Source organism: Bubalus bubalis, chromosome 6, assembly GCF_019923935.1.
Source record: "Bubalus bubalis isolate 160015118507 breed Murrah chromosome 6, NDDB_SH_1, whole genome shotgun sequence".
NCBI classification, from domain to species: domain Eukaryota; kingdom Metazoa; phylum Chordata; class Mammalia; order Artiodactyla; family Bovidae; genus Bubalus; species Bubalus bubalis.
Window position 1 is genome coordinate 70277359 of NC_059162.1, and position 20071 is coordinate 70297429.

The 20071-nt window shown below is 36.6% G+C and overlaps 1 protein-coding gene across 1 annotated transcript in view; it reads right to left on the reverse strand.

Moving 5' to 3' along the window:
- The window catches only part of LOC102397960 (serine/threonine-protein kinase TNNI3K), a 331002-nt gene that overhangs the window by 291481 nt on the left and 19450 nt on the right, over positions 1 to 20071 (reverse strand). The window contains exon 5 of the mRNA XM_045166126.1: positions 4373 to 4483. Within this exon, the coding sequence (XP_045022061.1) occupies positions 4373 to 4483 (111 nt within the window). The remainder of the gene's footprint in view (positions 1 to 4372; positions 4484 to 20071) is intronic.

Genomic DNA, 20071 nt, shown 5'->3' on the forward strand with positions numbered 1-20071 from the left:
ATGTTCCCTGTTATTGAAGGGGACAGCTGCTTAGTCAATGTAAATTTTATTGCAAAATTGTTTAATAGAATTCACAATTATGGGAGAACCAAAACACTTGAGACAGTAATGGAGGGTCTGAATTTGATATGCGTAGACAAAGAGGGCTGTCAGACAGCATCAGTCATTGTTTCACAGAAAAAAAGGTAGGCAATAAAGGAAAGCGACTACTAATGAAAGGAAACTCCCACCCATCCACTGCCACCGTTCCTGATAACCAAGAGTAAAAACTAGTAACTAAAACTAATGCATATTCCACTCCTATTATATATATATTATTCTCTTACATACAAATTTTCTCCAACATTTGATACCCAGAATACTTTATCTATTGAAACTCTCCATCCCCCTAATTACTGTGAGGTTACAACATGCTTGTTTCCCTCATACCACTCCAACCAATCCTTCTTTGCTTCCTCAAAGGCTGTTAAGTAACTCCTAAAGTTTCTGTAGATTGGCTTAGTTCTCAGCCACATTTCAGCTACTGATATGCCTGCAAATATCCCATATAATTTCTTAAAACTTACATTAAGTCCCAAATTCTTCACTGTATACTAACTGTATATTTTTAAATTATTAACAAATGTTTCCACTTGAAAATCTGGGTATTATCAGCAAATCTACATGTCTGGAGATAAATAGTTTTTCCTCAGAATTGAATCCTCTACCCAGTTTGTCTTTATCTATTTAATCATCATATTATCACTCTGGAATCAATACAAAACACTGAGGTCAAAGAAATCCTCTTCAACACATTATATATCATGCATCCAATCATTCTCTTGCTCAGTAAGATTTAATGTCTTCTCATTTCTTATTGGAAAACAATCGTATTTGTTCTAAGTATCTTGAAGAGTGGGAATTTGTATGTTCTATTCATCTTTTTATCTACCATACCATCTGGTCTTGCATATAGGACGTCATGAATTATATTTGCTTATTGAATTAAATTAAACTCCTTGGACTCCCATTTTTAGTTTCCTTAATCTGGTCCATTCCTAACACCCAGATTTACTTAAAGGGACTCTTCACAATCTGTTTCATGCTATCATTCTATTTACTCTCCCCTAAATGTACTTAACTCATTTTTCTTTCATAGTTTTAGACATAATTCCTCTTCCTTTCTCTGTCCAGTTCTACCCACTTTTCAGCCTGATTTTAAACCACTTCTCAGAAACCCTTCCCTAAATCTTCTAATCTACCTTGATCTCAGTTCCCAGTGAAATCCTCACACTTTTCTCTGTTCTTTGCACATATTATGCAATGATCATGTTTCTAATTATTCCTAATATCAAACTTGCTCTGATCTTTGACTCTTTCCTTTCCTGTACATATGACTACATTGCTATTTTACTTTTGAATTCTTTATATAAATTTTCCATTTTCTATGTTTGGCTATGATTTAAAGTCTTTAGGGGGAGAAACTATGTCTTATTTTCTTGTATCATTCCCATATTCTAACAAAAGACTGGAAAAAGTAGAGGCTGAAAAATATTTGTTAAATGAATGAATGAATGAATATAAAGTCGGTACTGCAATTACTATGAAAGAAATAATTCAAAGAAAAAATCTGTATTTTGAACATGATGCTTTCAGGTTTTTTTAAACACAATTTTCCTACAAGATCTGTAACTAAATTAGTCCAATAGATAAGAGAATAAAGATTAATGTATATACACCTTATTATGGCAGTATTCATGATTGACTATAAAATCATTAAATATTACACCAGAGCTAGTGAAGGAAGTTGGAAAACTTGGAGAATTGCACCACAGGAGTAGATGCCTATTTGGAATTATTTTAGTAAAATTTGACCTATGGCTGGCAGAATCAATGTAATTCTTACTTCCCTACTATGATTTAGAAAACAAGAAAACAGTTATTTGAATAGGTGTCTTATTCAAACAGTTATTTGAATAAGACACCAAACTCTTAACCATCTTGCTTTTGACCCTGTTATAATTCTATCACTCACAAATGTAATCAGTTCAATGTTAAACAAAAAGGATTTTGTTTTGCAAAATGTTTCCTGTCATTAAAAGGTTGAATGTATTTTACTGGGACTTAATGTCTACCTCATCAATTCTTCTACCCAGATTTCTGTATATTTACCTTCCATTTAGTTCATCACTGATCTCAGTCATTTTCTTTTTTGGATAATATTTATATTTAAGTGATTCTAATGGGATTTCTCTTCTCCTAATAAGTAATACAAATTCATTTATATTTATAATGAATATCATCAGAAAGCTTTATATTCTGGGAAATGAGATAATCTATTTTCAGGGAAATACAGTAAGGAGTGGAAATGTCAACACAAAGGAAATTATTTTTCCCCCAATGAGATATGTTAATATTTATTGAATGAAGAGACCTTTGAATTGACACTGTTAAGAGGGATGACACACACCTATTTTACAGGTTTTATGTGTGATTTTACATGCAGTTCTATTTGTTCACAATTGTGCCTGTGTGTTAGTGAGGAAGGTACACCTTAAATTGCAACATGATTAAAAGACAGAAATAGATAAAGACTTAATAATGAAGACACAAGACTGCTCATTTATTACAATGTTGCATTTACATGGGTTTCCCTTGTGGCTCAGCTGGTGAAGAATCTGCCTGCAATGTGGGAGATCTGGGTTTGATCCCTGGGTTGAGAAGATCCCCTGGAGAAGGGAAAGGCTACTCACTCCAATATTCTGGCCTGGAGAATTCCATGGACTATGGGTTGCAAAGAGTCAGACAGGACTGAGTCACTTTCACTTTCTCTTTGGGCTTCCCTCATAGCTCAGTTGGTAAAGACTCTGTCTGCAGTGCAGGAGACCCGAGTTTGATCCCTGGGTCGAGAGGATCCCCTGAAGAAGGAAATGGCAACTCACTCCAGTATTCTTGCCTGGAGAATCCCATGGACAGAGGAGCCTGGCAGTCCATGGGGTTGTAAAGAATCAGACACGCTTCATGTGGGTACCACAATTAATAGCATGTGAAAAGTTTGAGTAAAATGACCAGGATTCCAAACGTGGCTTTTTTTTTTCTTTCTCCATGGCTTTGTAATCTGTAAAGATAATTACTGTATAACAGCCTTGGTTTTATGTCTATTAAATGGCAGTGATGATAAAAACTATTTCATAAGGATTTCTGCAATAAATTAAATAATGCAAATTAAAGTGTTTCTCATATATAAAATAATATTTCCCCAATTAAATTTTAGATAAGAGCCAGAGTCCCTTCTATGGCCTTTAAAATGCTTTGCGATCTTATTTGTAACCGTCACCTGACCTCAAGTCCATTACTCTACCTCCAGCTCATATATACTAATGACTTTGGCTTACTTGTGCCCTTCAAATACACTTAGCTATCTCTGCCTCAGGGCTTTGCAGGTACTATTACATATATTAATCATAGCTTCACTACATAGCTTGTTTAAAATGGTGCCTACTTCTTCATGCTGTTTTCATTTTACCTCATTTTATTATTTTTCTTATATTCACAACTAACATTATATAATAATTTTTTCCTTATTGCTTGTTTTGTTCTCTAAAACTAAATTCCAAAATATTTCTTGTCTTACTTGTTACAGTCACCTCAGCAACTAGAACAATATCTGGTATACAATAGATGCTTAATAAATAAAATAATGCATGAGTGAATGAATTACTGAATAATTTTTCACTGAGTCCTTACCTTGAGTGAAGCAATCTGCAAAGTCTTTTATATGGATCATCTAATTTAATCACTATGATGGGCCTATCATTTCTATTTTATAATGAGGAAAACAGATGCTTGAAGGTACAGTAACTTGCTTGAGGTAAATATAGCAAGTGGTAGCAACAGTTGCCTGACTCCAATATCTATGTTTCTAATAACTGCTATATGCTGCTACTTAGTTGCTCAGTCGTGTTCAGTTCTTTGCTGCTCTATGGACTGTGTCCATGGAATTTTCCAGGCAAGAATGCTGGACTGGGTGCTATTTCCTTCTTTAGGGGATATTCCTGACCCAGGAATCAAACCTGCATCTCTGATGCCTCCTGCTTGACAGGTGGATTTTTTACCACTGCACCACCTGGGAAGTCTCTCAATGCTATATAGCCTCTATGTATCTAGCCATCTTTATATTAATTAATATTTGATTACACTGTTACAAAACAGACTGAATTTACTATCAAAAGAACATCTATACAGCTTATTTTGGTCTCCCTCAAAATGTGTGGATTCATTAGCTAAAATTAAACCAACTCCTAGAATTTCAAAAGTCAGCATTTGAAAACAGTTAAAAACAAGATTCCAAAGAGGCAGATTTGTTTTTGCAGGTGACCAAGGTGTGACTTACCTCTAGGTGACCAGCAATTGTAGCAATATGCAGGGCGGTGAGGCCACCATACCCAACCTGCTGTATATCAGCTCCACTGTGAAGCAGAGAAGTGATCAATTCCACACTATCCTGCAAGGAAACACATCTTTAGTGTTACTTTTCTCTTAATACCAGGTTTGAACACTGTGCAACAGGATATATTGATTCCCTGACTGTCAGCCAGTTATGCACCCAAAGAAAACTTAAGTGTGATTTCTTCAACAGAGCACATGAAAAAGCAAAGAGCAACTCTCAGATGTTTGAAATGTAGGAATACACGACAGACTGTTCAGTTATAATCAATCTTCTACCACTTGACCATGAAAGACAGAAAGGACATTTACCTATAGTAAGACACTTGCAAACTCAACTCAATCTTACTTGTAGGTCACTCAAATAAATATGCTTTTTCCAGCAACTGCACTATTGAACTGGCTGCAGTGGACCATTTCATGGTAGTTCAGTAATTGATTCTCCTCTAACACATATGTGTCATGGGTCCAATACATAATTAAAGCACAGTGTCATGGACTCTATATATAATCAATCAGTGGTGGTTTTCTTATTAATAACTTGACTCACTAAAATATTTTCACTCAGTGAAAATGTTTGAAGCATTGTTTGAGCATTTAAGTTAGAGTAATTTATGTGATGACCAAATTATTTTCTTCATACTATTATTTGCATTGTACTCCTCTCCATTGTCTTTGGAGAGACATGACACTTTTTAATAATATTAATAGAAATGAACATTCATTGAATTTTTATTATGTAATTAAACTTTCATATGCACTAACATTTAAACTGGCACATGGTGAGACTTCAAAGATAGTTGTTGACAAAAAACACATTAAAAATAAAATTTATCTAAATGATCCCAAGAAAAATTACTATAAACCTCATTTTATAATTCAGAACTTTCAAAAGAATAATGTGGAGTGTCACATAGTCACAGAATTCCAGATCTGGAAGTGAATGTGAAGAAAGGTCTTCATGTTTAACTCTCTCCCTCAAAGGGAGAATTCAAACTATACCTTTATAATACTTGACCATCAACATGTCACACACCCAGTGAGAAGAAAGCCAAGTCTTCATGGGATAGGCCATTGCATTTATGCATTTAATTTCAAATACTGTCAGTTAAGAAAATCCTCCCATTAGAAAACAAAGTCTGATTTCTTAATGCTGTCACACATAAGCGAAGGTCTGGAAGTCGTAAAAATTGAAAAAAAAAAAAAAAAAACTTGGACAAAGTACTTCAAATAGCAAGATTAATGTTATATTTTCCAAATCTTTCACTGTTTACCTGCTCTAGAAAGAAAGTTAAATAAAAATTTCATCTTCCTTTACTATTCCATTGGCTCCTTCTGCTCAAGTTACAGACTTTATGTTTCTTCCACTCTAAAACAAAAACAAACCAAAAAACCCCACCATTTTTTCCACTGAAGTAAGCTAATTTTAATAATATCCTTTCTGTCTCCAAAAATCGAGTGATTTTGGAGTGTAGCCCCAAGCTATTTTCTCATTCTAACTGCCACCTTTGATTATTCTTACACAGTCCAATAACTCCATTTTCAGTCCTGACTTCTCTGCTAAGTCCAAATTCCATATATCCTGACTATCAGTGCCATCTCAAATTAAAAACTCAAAAGTACTGTTGTGAAAACCATTCATAATTTTCCAAGTGTTTTCCAACGGTCATCTCCTAGCATTCCTTATTTACATTAATGGCACTTTCTCATTCCAAATGACCTTGAGTCCCTCTAACTCAATCAGTTTCAGAATTGTGCTGGTTTTGACTCACTAGTACCTCTCACACTTTTTCTCCTTATTTCTAACATCACTCTCCACAGAAATAAGATGGAAATAAGCTTAGAGTATTTAAGGTCAGTGCTGAGTACAAGGTTAAAAAAAATAAAAGAAAGAAAGAGTATTGCGCAAGATGAGATCAAAGGCATCTGATCTTGTATGGTTTGGCAGGCCATTGTATTAAGTATTCAAATTTTTCCAAGTGTAATAGCAGTAAAATGATATGTCACTGATACAGAGAAGAACAGGAAAAGGCAGTTTCTGAGGTAGAAATAAAATGTTCTGTTTTTCAAATATTAAATTGGGATACTTACAATGCAGGGTTAAGATTGTGTTAGAATTAGCCTCCCTAGTTAGAATCCCAGATCTGCTAATGACTATATAAACTAAAGCAAGTTTCATAAGCCCTTTACACTCATTTCCTGCATGAATAGTCTCTGAGATAAATGGGAGAGATATCATCTTAAAACGTTTCCTTGCAGATGAACAAACACTTAAATGTAAAGAGATGAAGGTGACATTTTTAAGCATAAAATAATATTTTTAATAGAGGGAACACAAGCAAATGAAAGCGCGAGGAAAACAATATTGTAAGAAAATGACAAATTGGAGAAAGAATATTCACAACATATAAAACTGACAAGTGGTTTGTATATTTAATATATGAAAAACTCATATAAATCAGTAAAAAGATGGATATGCTTTAATTCAATGCATATTTATTAATGGATATATACCTTATGACAAGTACCATACTAAGCTAAATTAAAATAAATTATATGAAAATCATTGAGCATATGAAGTATTTATCTATTGGGCAGATTCTTGTAAACACACATTCATCTTTTTCTCAGCTGACTTTGTATGTCCTCTTATTTAGCTGGAATTTGTGGATTTTAAGAGAAAGTATGTTATGATTCCTTCAGAACAGATAAATAGTGAAGTTAAAACTTAAAAGTAATAAATCACCCTTTCATATATCGGCTGGATTTCTCAAGCTGACTTCTGATTGATCCAAATATATTTTTATTAAATACTATAAAAATAGAACTCCAGTTCTATCAAGTTATGCTAAAATGTAATAAAACAATCATTGCTACTTTTACATAATTTTCTATGAGCTAAGTACCAAGTAAAATGTTTAATCTACACCTCTTTCAAGCCTCACAATTTACCTATGAGAAAAATATTATTATCTCTACTTTACAGGGATAAAGAATTGATGTTTTTGAACTGTGGTGTTGGAGAAGACTCTTGAGAGTCCCTTGAACTGCAAGGAGATCTAACCAGTCAATCCTAAAGGAAATCAGTCTTGAATATTCACTGGAAGGACTGATGTTGAAGCTGAAACTCCACTACTTTGGTCACCTGATGCAAAGAAATGACTCATTGGAAAAGACCCTGATGCTGGGAAAGACTGAAGGCAGTCAGAGAAAAGGATGACAGAGGATGAGATGGTTGGATGGCATCACCAACTCGATGGACATGAGTTTGAGCAAGCTCCAGGAGTTGGTGATGGACAGAGAGGGCTGGTGTGCTGTAGTCCATGGGGTCACAAAGAGTCCAACACAAATGAGTGACTGAACTGAACTGAACTACTTTATAGTTTATGACAGTCAGGCTCAAGAATTTAAAGTTCTTGCAGAACCAGAAGTACATTGTCTAAGTGTTGAAGCTAAATACAAACTCAGGTCTGTTTGATTCCAAAGTCCATGCTTAATTTTTGACTATCCATAGCGTTTTCACTGATTTTTCTTGGTTTCAATCTCAAGGAAAAAATTGAGAGGATTTACTTTTATTGCATTTTGTTGTATTTAATTGACACATGACAAACATTTCTCCCTACTCTACAGGAATATTGTTTCCTGATGGAATAATTTAAAAATTCAGCAATCTGGTGCACATCTTCCGGAAAGGAAATTCATAGAAAATAAAAATATCAGGCAAATTTTAAATATTATAAAGTTGACCTCACTTCCTGCTTGTATTCTGTAATATATAAAAAGTGTCTGAGGGCAAGTGTTTTAAAAGAAAGACTCAAGATATGGTTTGGGAATATTATTCTGGGGAACTGACAGGCTTTGCCTTAGGTTTTCCCTTTCAGCCAAATTTACATCATTATTATTTAGTGGGATACACAGAAGCATTCTAAAGTATGTGATAAATAAGCCTTTGTAACACTTTCATGTGTGAAATGCTTATGATTTTTAAACAAAGGAAAATCCTTGTATGAAAAACAGAATAAAGGGTACAATAGACCTTTGAAGATTTATTAAACCAATGAAAATTTTTTATAGTGGTAGCAACTTCAACATTTTCCTATGCACAAAACTCGAATACAGGATCTACTATCTTGCCTTTTATTAACCCTACAATTATTATAGATAAATCCAGAAAATGTAGGTATTAGTATGAGACAGCTCAGATTTTCTACTACCAAATTACATAAATTAAAAATACACACACACACACACACACACACACACACATGGGTTTTTGCCAAATCTGTTCCATAATAAAAATTAAACTGGGATTGTTTAATATCTAAATTTTACTTTTTTCTGACTATGCAAATATGTCCTCTAGTGCGTGCATGATAAGTTACTTCAACTGTGTCTGACTCTTTGTGACCCTATGGACTGTAGCCCACCAGGCTTCTCTGTACTAGAATTCTCCAGGCAAGAATACTGGAGTGGGTTGTCATTTCCTTTTCTAGGGGATCTTTCCGACCCAGGGATAGAACTCATGTCTCTTGCTTCTCCTGCACTGGCATGTGGGTTCTTTACCACTAGTGCCACCTGGGAAGCCCCATATCTTCTGGATGTTTTATTAATTAAATATAGTAAGCATTCATTTACAATCTTTCCATTTAGATGTGAAATCTATATTCCTTCCCCTCATATCTGGGTGGATTGTGATCAAAAGAGCATGGCAGAAATGAGCTACATTTCTTCCAAGGCTAGGTCATAGAAAACCACATAGCTTTCTCCTTGTTTTTTGGAAAATTTGCTCTTGAAGCTCTGAGCTACCATTTAAGAAGTCTAACTTGAGGCAGCCATGCTGTACGGAATCCAAGGCCACATGAAAAAGTACACAGCATATAAAGGTTCTCCAATCAAATGACCCACTTAAGACCAACCTTATAGTCATCCCAGCCCAGGCACCAGACATGTGAAATCTCCAGAGGATTCCAATTCCTCAGTTGATGGAGTAACTCCTAGTCATTCATGTCTTTTCAGCTAAGGCCCTACACATGGTGGAGCAGCATCAAGCCATCGCCACTATATCTTGTCTGAATTTCTGAAATGATCGCTGAATGATAAAAATAAGTTTGGGGTAGTTTGTTATGCCTCAATAGATAACCAAAGTATCTCATGGTAGAAAATGTAGAAAATAAAGGAATAAAAATTTTAATAACCTGCATCCTGCCATATGGGCTTTCTCGATGGCTCAGTGGTAAAGAATCCACAAGTCAATGCAGGAGACATGGGTCTGGTTCCTGGGTCAAGAAGATCCTCTAGAGAAGGAATGGGCACCCCATGCCAGTATTCTTGCCTGGGAAATCCCATGGACAGAGGAGCCTGGCAGGTCACAGTCAATGGGGTCACAAAAGAGTTGGACACAACTTAGGAACTAAGCAACAACAAACCTACCATATAATCACTATCACCATTTATGTGTGTATTTATTTCCTTTCATTCTTTTTCCTATGTATGCTGCTGCTAAGTTGCTTCAGTCGTGTCCAACTCTGTGCAACCCCAGAGACAGCAGCCCACCAGGCTCTCCCGTCCCTGGGATTCTCCTGGCAAGAACACTGGAGTGGGTTGCCATTTCCTTCTCCAGTGCATGAAAGTGAAAAGTGAAAAGGAAGTCGCTCAGTCGTGTCTGACTCTTAGCAACCCCATGGACTGCAGCCCACCAGACTTCTCCATCCATGGGCTTTTCCAAGCAAGAGTACTGGAGTGGGTGCCATTGCCTTCTCCTTTCCTATTTATGTACCTCCATAAAACTAAATAGAGCAGAGACTAGTACAGCAAACAAACCTGTGCTTGCATACTGAAGGCCACTTCCTGCATTTTTTTACCTCTTGAGCTCTGGATAAATTTTGTCCTGTAAAATGATGTTAATAACAGTACAAATCTCATAAGAGTTGTGGGGATTAAATCAAATAATGTAATAAATCTATCATAATGTTTGAAACATAATTTTTATTATCAATTATTAGGTACACGATTAAACTGATATTACATATAGAGGTAAGTAATCTCTTTTTCATTTAATATAAAATCAGGAGCATTTCCCCATGCCTGACAGATGCAGAGATGTACCACTCAGATCCCCCTTCAAAAAGATTGTGCCAGGAGAGTGGTTAGCTGGCAGCCTCCCTCAGCTAGCTATTTCAGGATTCTCTGTAGCATTTGAGCTGAGATTATGATTTTTTTCAAGGTGGCCCCAAGTCAATGACTGAGAAAGGTGGTAGTAAAAGAGCCTAGCCATTTCCACTCAATGAGACACTCCTAAGCCAAAATTTGCTCTGGAGATCCCACGGGGCTGGTCGAGATTCCAGAAAGTCTGCACTGTGGTCTGAAAGCACCTCCAGACCAATCCTACCTTCTTTTTCCTTTTATTTTTAATTTTTTAATTTTTTGCTTTCATTTGTCACTTTTATTTTTTATTAAGATATAAATGACATATAACATTAGCTTTAGATGTACAACCTAATGATTTGACATATCTATATATTGGAAAATGATTACCATAGTAAATCTAGTTAACATTCATCCCCACATAGTTATCTTCTTTCGTGTCTGTGATGAGAATTTTTCAGATCTATTCTCTTAGCAATTTCATCCTTTCCCTATCTTTTAAAATAAAACATTCAGAATATAATCCAAGATTTTCTTGATGATTTTAGAGTCTACTTCAACACTTTATCACTTGACAACTCTAATTCTCCAAATCTGCCCTTTACTTTTAGTAAGGAAAAAAAAAGAACCTTGCTAGTATCTCTGAATGCCATAATGGTGCCATATAGTATTATCACTGTAGAAAAAAAAAAAAAAAACAACAACATTGCTCAAAGAGGTTTTATTAACTTGTTTAAGTTATACAGAGCAATATGGCTTCAATCATTGCTACTCCCTGGGCTAAGACAGTAGTTATCAAATTTGAGTGTGCATCAGATGCACTGAGGGCTTACTAAAACACAATTGGCTTGGCTCCACCACCAGAGTTTCAGATTTAGTAGGTGGAAGCCTAATCATTTTCATTATATTTATTTATTTATTTTTTCGTTTGTTTGTTATTAGCATAAATTTATTTAATTGGAGGCTAATTGTATTGGTTTTGCCATACATTGACATGAATCCACCAAGGGTGTACATGCGTTCACCATCCTGAACCCCCACTACCACCTCCCTCCCCATATCATCCTTCTGGGTCATCTCAGTGCACCAGCCCCAAGCATCCTGTATCATGCATCAAACCTGGACTGGAGATTCGTTTCACATATGATAATATACATGTTTCGATGTCATTCTCCCAAATCATCCTACCCTCACCCTCTCCCACAGAGTCCAAAAGACTTTTTTTACATCTGTGTCTCTTTTGCTGTCTCGCATACAGGGTTATCATTACCATCTTTCTAAATTCCATATATGTGTGTTAGTGTACTGCATTGGTGTTTCGCTTTCTGGCTTACTTCATTCTCTCTGTATAATAGGTTCCAGTTTCATCCACCTCATTAGAACTGATTCAAATGTATTCCTTTTAATGGCTGAGTAATACTCCATTGTGTATATGTACCATTGCTTTCTTATCCATTCATCTGCTGATGGACATCTAGGTTGCTTCCATGTCCTGACTATTATAAACAGTGCTGCGATGAATATTGGGGTACACGCATCTCTTTCAATTCTGGTTTCCTCAGTGCGTATGCCCAGAAGTGGGATGCTGGGTCATGTGGCAGTTCTCTTTCCAGTTTTTTAAGGAATCTCCACACTGTTCTCCATAGTGGCTGTACTACTTTGCATTCCCACCAACAGGATAAGAGGGTTCCCTTTTCTCCATACCCTCTCCAGCATTTATTGCTTGTAGACTTTTGGATCGCAGCCATTCTGACTGGTGTGAAATGGTACCTCATTGTGGTTTTGATTTGCATTTCTCTGATAATGAGTGATGTTGAGCATCTTTTCATGTGTTTGTTAGCCTTCTGTATGTCTTCTTTGGAGAAATGTCTGTTTAGTTTGTTGGCCCATTTTTTGATTGGGTCGTTTATTTTTCTGGAATTGAGCTACAGGAGTTGCTTGTATATTTTTGAGATAAACTCTTTGTCAGTTGCTTCATTTGCTATTATTTTCTTCCATTCTTAAGGCTGTCTTTTCACCTTGCTTATAGTTGCCTTTGTTGTGCAGAAGCTTTTAAGTTTAATTAGGTCCCATTTGTTTATTTTTGCTTTTATTTCCAATATTCTGGGAGATGAGTCATAGAGGATCCTGCTGTGATGTGTCAGAGAGGGTTTTGCCTGTGTTCTCCTCTAGGAGTTTTATAGCTTCTGGTCTTACGTTTATACCTTTAATCTATTTTGAGTTTATTTTTGTGTATGGTGTTAGAAAGTGGTCTAGTCTCATTCTTTTACAAATGGTTGACCAGTTTTCCCAGCACCACTTCTTAAAGAGATTGTCTTTTCTCCATTGTATATTCTTGCCTCCTTTGTCGAAGATAAGGTGTCCATAGGTGCATGGATTTATCTCTGGGCTTTCTATTTTGTTTCATTGATCTATATTTCTGTCTTTGTGCCAGTACTATACTGTCTTGATGACTGTGGCTTTGTAGTCAGGCAGATTGATTCCTCCAGTTCCATTCTTCTTTCTCAAGATTGCTTTGGCTATTTGAGGTTTCTTGTATCTCCATACAAATTGTGAAATTATTTGTTCTAGTTGTGTGAAAAATACCATTGGTAGCTTGATAGGGATTGCATTGAATCTATAAATTGCTTTGGGTAGTATACTCATTTTTACTATACTGATTCTTCCAATCCATGAACACAGTATATTTCTCCATCTATTACTGTCCTCTTTGATTTCTTTCACCAGTGTTTTATAGTTTTCTATATATAGGTATTTTGTTTCTTTAGGTAGATATATTCCTAAGTATTTTATTTGTATTCTTTTTGTTGCAATGGTGAATGGAATTGTTTCCTTAATTTCTCTATTTTCTCATTATTAGTGTATAGGAATGCAAGGGATTTTTGTGTGTTGATTTTATATCCTGCAACTTTACTATATTCAATGATTAGCTCTAGTAATTTTCTGGTGGAGTCTTTAGGGTTTTCTATGTAGAGGATCCTGTCATCTGCAAACAGTGAGAGTTTTACTTCTTCTTTTCCAATTTGGATTCCTTTTATTTCTTTTTCTGCTCTGATTGCTGTGGCCAAAATTTCCAAAACTATGTTGAATAGTAGTGGTGAGAGTGGGCACCTTTGTCTTGTTCCTGACTTTAGGGGAAATGCTTTCAATTTTTCACCATTGAGGATAATGTTTGCTGTGGGTTTGTCATATATAGCTTTTATTATGTTGAGGTATGTTCCTTCTATTCCTGCTTTCTGGAGAGTTTTCATCATAAATGGATGTTAAATTTTGTCAAAGGCTTTCTCTGCATCTATTGAGATAATCATATGGCTTTTATTTGTCAATTTGTTAATGTGGTGTATTACCTTGATTGATTTGTGGATACTGAAGAATCCTTACATCCCTGGGATAAAGCCCACTTGGTCATGATGTATGATCTTTTTGATGTGTTGTTGGATTCTGATTGCTAGAATTTTGTTAAGGATTTTTGCATCTATATTCATCAATGATATTGGCCTGTAGTTTTCTTTTTTTGTGGGATCTTTGTCAGGTTTTGGTATTAGGGTGATGGTGGCCTCATTGAATGAGTTCGGAAGTTTACCTTCCTCTGCAATTTTCTGGAAGACTTTGAGTTGGATACGTGTTAGCTATTCTCTAAATTTTTGGTAGAATTCACCTGTGAAGCCATCTGGACCTGGGCTTTTGTTTGCTCAAAGATTTCTGATTGCAGTTTCAATTTCTGTGCTTGTGATGGGTCTGTTAAGATTTTCTATTTCTTCCTGGCTCAGTTTTGGAAAGTTGTACTTTTCTAAGAATTTGTCCATTTCTTCCAAGTTGTCCATTTTATTGGCATATAATTGCCGATAGTAGTCTCTTATGATCCTTTGTATTTCTGCGTTGACTGATGTGATCTCTCCATTTTAATTTCTAATTTTTTTGATTTGATTTTTCTCCCTTTGTTTCTTGATGAGTCTGGCTAATGGTTTGTCAATTTTATTTATCCTCTTAAAGAACCAGCTTTTGGCTTTGTCGATTTTTGCTATGGAATAGAGGAAAACAACAGAATGGGAAAGACTAGGGATCTCTTCAAGAAAATCAGAGATACTAAAGGAACATTTCATGCAAAGATGAGCTCGATAAAGGACAGAAATGGTATGGACCTAACAGAAGCAGAAGATATTAAGAAGTGATGGCAAGAATACACAGAAGAACTGTACAAAAAAGATCTTCACGACCCAGATAATCACGATGGTGTGATCACTCACCTAGAGCCAGACATCCTGGAATGTGAAGTCAAGTGGGCCTTAGAAGGCATCACTACAAACAAAGTTAGTGGAGGTGATGGAATTCCAGTTGAGCTATTACAAATCCTGAAAGATGATGCTGTGAAAGTGCTGCACTCAATATGCCAGCAAATTTGGAAAACCCAGCAGTGGCCACAGGACTGGAAAAGGTCAGTTTTCATTCCAATCCCAAAGAAAGGCAATGCCAAAGAATGCTCAAACTACCTCACAATTGCACTCATCTCGCATGCTAGTAAAGTAATGCTCAAAATTCTCCAAGCCAGGCTTCAGCATTATGTCAACCGTGAACTTCCTGATGTTCAAGCTGGTTTTAGAAAAGGCAGAGGAACCAGAGATCAAATTGCCAATATCCGCTGGATCATGGAAAAAACAAGAGAGTTCCAAAAAACCATCTACTTCTGCTTTCTTGACTATGCCAAAGCCTTTGACTGTGTGGATCACAATAAACTCTGGAAAATTCTTCAAGAGATGGGAATACCAGACCACCTGATCTGCCTCTTGAGAAATCTGTATGCAGGTAGGAAGCAACAGTTAGAACTGGACATGGAACAACAGACTGGTTCCAAATAGGAAAAGGAGTACGTCAAGGCTGTATATTGTCACCCTGTTTATTTAACTTATATGCAGAGTACATCATGAGAAACGCTGGACTGGAAGAAACACAAGCTGGAATCAAGATTGCAGGGAGAAATATCAATAACCTCAGATATGCAAATGACACCACCCTTATGGCAGAAAGTGAAGAGGAACTCAAAAGCCTCTTGATGAAAGTGAAAGAGGAGAGTGAAAAAGTTGGCTTGAAGCTCAACATTCAGAAAACAAAGATCATGGCATCCGGTTCCACCACTTCATGGGCAATAGATGGGGAAACAGTGGAAACAGTGTCAGACTTTATTTTGGGGGGCTCCAAAATCACTGCAGATGGTGACTGCAGCCATGAAATTAAAAGACGCTTACTCCTTGTAAGGAAAGTTATGTCCAAACTAGATAGCATATTCAAAAGCGGAGACATTACTTTGCCAACAAAGGTTCGTCTAGTCAAGGCTATGGTTTTCCTGTGGTCATGTATGGATGTGAGAGTTGAACTGTGAAGAAGGCTGAGCGCCGCAGAATTGATGCCTTTAAACTGTGGTGTTGGAGAAGACTCTTGAGAGTCCCTTGGTCTGCAAGGAGATCCAACCAGTCCATTCTGAAGGAGATCAGCCCTGGGATTTCTTTGGAAGGACTGATGCTAAAGCTGAAACTCCAGTACTTTGGCCACCTCATGTGAAGAGTTGACTCATTGGAAAAGACTCTGATGCTGGTAGGGATTGGGGGCAGGAGGAGAAGGGGACGACAGAGGATGAGATGGCTGGATGGCATCACTGACTCGATGGACATGAGTCTGGGTGAACTCCGGGTGCTGGTGATGGACAAGGAGGCCTGGCATGCTGCGATTCATGGGGTCGCAAAGAGTCAGACACAACTGAGCAACTGAACTGAACTGAACTCAGTATTCTTGCCTGGAAAATCCCAAGGATAGGGGACCCTGGTGGGGTACAGTCCATAAGGTTGCAGAGTTGGACATGACTGAACATGAGTGAGTGAGTTCAAAGGTTATAAAATGGCTGTAATTTGAGGAACAGGGAAACTGAACAGAAGAAGAAGTTGCACAGAGAGAGGACTGTAGAAGTCTGCATGGATTCAATATAGGTTCCTCAGTTGGGCTACAGAGAAAGATTCTTGGATGTAGGAATCATCACTTGATTTATGGCCAAATGGTGAATGGTAAGCAAATCAGAGGTTATGATAGTTCAAGGAGATTATAGAGTTTCAGTCAGTCAGAAGGGTGAGATGTTATCGAGTATCTTGGGCATTCAGGTGAGATACTACAAATCCAGGCCTTAGAAATCAGAACCGTATTCATAGGTCATTCTCAAATCAAGGCTAACTATAAAACGTGAATCCACCAATATAAACTAACTGCCAGAAACAAAACAAACTCAACATCTTTAAGGGAAAATGGCATAATGAAGATTTCTTGCAACAATCAATACACATGTCTAATATGCAATAAAAATTGGTATGCAAGGAAAACAAAAAATGCAATATGTAGTCAACAGAAAAGTATTAAATAGAACAAACACTGCAATAATCCAGGTATTAGAAACAATATATAAAGCATTTAAAGCAGCCATTAATGAAAAGCTCAAGAATTTAAATGAAAATATGGAAACATATTTCCCAAATGGGGAAAGGAGTACATCAAGGCTATACATTGTCACCCTGCTTATTTAATTTCTATGCAGAGTACATCATGAGAAATTCTGGGCTGGATGAAGCACAAGCTGGAATTAAGATTACTGGGAGAAATATCAGTAACCTCAGATACACAGTTGACACCATCCTTATGGCAGAAAGTGAAGAAGAACTAAAGAGCCTCTTGATGAAAGTGAAAGAGGAGAGTGAAAAACCTGGCTTAAAACTCAGCATTCAGAAAACTAAGATCATGGCATCCAGTCCCCTCACTTCATGGAAAATAGATGGGTAAACAATGGAAACAGTAAGAGACTTATTTTGGGGAGCTCCAAAACCACTGCAGATGGTGACTGCAGCCATGGAATTAAAAGACACTTGCTCCTTGGAAGAAGAACTATGACCAACCTAGACATCATATTAAAAAGCAGAGACATTACCAACAGAGGTCTGTCTGGTCAAAGTTGTGGTTTTTCCAGTAGTCATGTATGGTTGTGATTTTGGACTATAAAGAAAGCTTAGCACCAAAGAATTGGTACTTTTGAACTGTGGTGTCAGAGAAGACTCTTGAGAGTTCCTTTGACTGCAAAGAGATTCAACCAGTCAATCCTAAAGGAAATCAGTCCTGAATATTCATTGGAAGGACTGAGGCTGAAGCCAAAACTCCAATACAATACTTGGCCATCTGATGGAAAGAACCGACTGATTGGAAAAGACCCTGATACTGGGCAAGATTGAAGGCGGGAAGAGAAGGGGATGCCAGAGGATGAAATGGTTGGATGGCATCACTGACACGATGGATATGAGTTTGAGCAAGCTCTGGGAGTTGGTGACGGACAGGGAATCCTGGCGTGCTGCAGTCCATGGGGTCGCAAAAAGTTGGACATGGCTGAGCAACTGAACTGAACTGATGGAAACATAAATGAATAGAAGTGTAATCATAGCAGAGAATTTGAAATTATATTTTAACACTAAGTGGAAATTCTGGAACTGAAAATTACATCTTAAATGAATAATTCTTAGTAGATTAATATCAGATGGGGGATGGCAAATAAATGGTATTAAAAGTTAAATTCAAATAAACAGCAATAATCAAAATTTGAAAACAAAGAGAAAGAGGATCAAAAAACTGAACAGAGACTTGGTAATCTTTGGAAGTTTATCAAACAATCTAACACACATGTTTGAAAAAATAATGGTCAAAATTTCTAAATTTGATGATAACAAACTTACATATTTAAGAAATTCAATGGTCAAAAAGCATTGTACAGAGAAAATCATACATGGGATTATTATAACCCATCTACTCAAAACCAAAGATATTTTCTCTTCTTTTATTTTCTTAAAAGATATTAATGCTTAACAGGAAAATTCTAACAACATATTGGAGATTATACATGTATAGATGTAAGACATATAGCAAAAGTAGTATAAAGAATGAAGATAATATGGAACTATACCATTGAAAGGGTGTTACATTTACAGTGAAGTAGGCCAATATTAGGGCTTCCTTGGTAGGTCAGCTGATAAAGAATCCGCCTGTAATGCAGGAGATCCTGGTTTCATTCCTGGGTCATGAAGATCTCCTGGAAAAGGGATAGGCTACCCACTCCAGTATTCATAGGCTTCCCTGGTGGCTCAGATGGTAAAGAATCTGCCTGCAATGCATAAGATCTGGGATCAATCCCTGGGTTGGGAAGATCCCCTGGAGGAGGGCATGGCAACCCACTCCAGTATTCTCACCTGGACAATCCCCATGGACAGAGAAGTCTGGTGGGCTACAGTCCATGGGGTCGCAAAGAGTCAGACATGACTGAGTGACTAAGCACAGCACAGGCCAATATTAAGAGAAAGTACCTGTGATATATTAAGGATCACAGTGTAATCACTTGAGTCCTCAATTAAAAAATAATGCATGTTACTTTTTTCTCTTTAAATGGCACTGTTAAATGAAAAAGCAAGTCATAGAAAAGGAGAAACTTTTTGCAAAATGTATATCCAACACAGAATCTGTATCCAGGATATATAAAAGTCTCTTACAAGTCAAGAAGACAATAAACCAAATTTAAAAATGGGGAAAAATAATTGAACAGACACTATACCAAAAAACCTTTCAGCGACAAACACATGAAAATCTTTTCAACTTCATTAGTCACTGGGGAAATTCAAAATATTCATAATGATATAATATAACATACATCTAATATAATGGCTAAAACAAAAACATATTTACCACACCAAATGTTGACAAAAATGTGGAACAACTAGAATTCTAATACATGGCTGATGGAAATGGAAAATGATACAGCCAGTTTGGTAAGGAGTTTGACATCTTATTAAAATTAAACATGCACTTAACTATGTGTGTATGTGCCCAGTCACTCAGTAGTGTCCAATTCTTTGGGACCCTATGGACTGAAGCCTTCCAGGCTCCTCTGTCCATAGGATTCCCCAGTCAAGAATACTGGAGTGGTTGTCATTTCCTCCTCTAGGGGATCTTCCTGACCTAGGGATCAAATCTGAGTCTCTTGCGTCTCCTGCCCTGGCAGGCAGTTTGTCTACCACTGAGCCATCATGGAAGCCTGTGCATATGACCCAGCGATTTCGCTAATGGGTATTGTAGCAAGAGAAGTAAAAACATATGTTCAAACAAATATTTGTATATGAATGTTAATAGCAGGTTTATTTATAATAGTCAAAATCTAAAAACAATTATCAGTAAATCCTTCAACAGGTAGATTGTTAAACTGTGGTATATCCTTGTAAGGGAATACAACTTTCCAATAAAAGAAATGAATTACTGATCACACAACAGTAACATTATGATAAACCATACATGAAATAAAATTAACTGAATGGACTGCATTCATATAAAATCCTAAAAAGGGGGAAACTGTAGGGGTAGAAAAGGCATCAGTGGTTTCCAGAGGCCATGTGACATGGAGGAAGGAATTAATTGCATAAAGGTATGAGGGAACTTT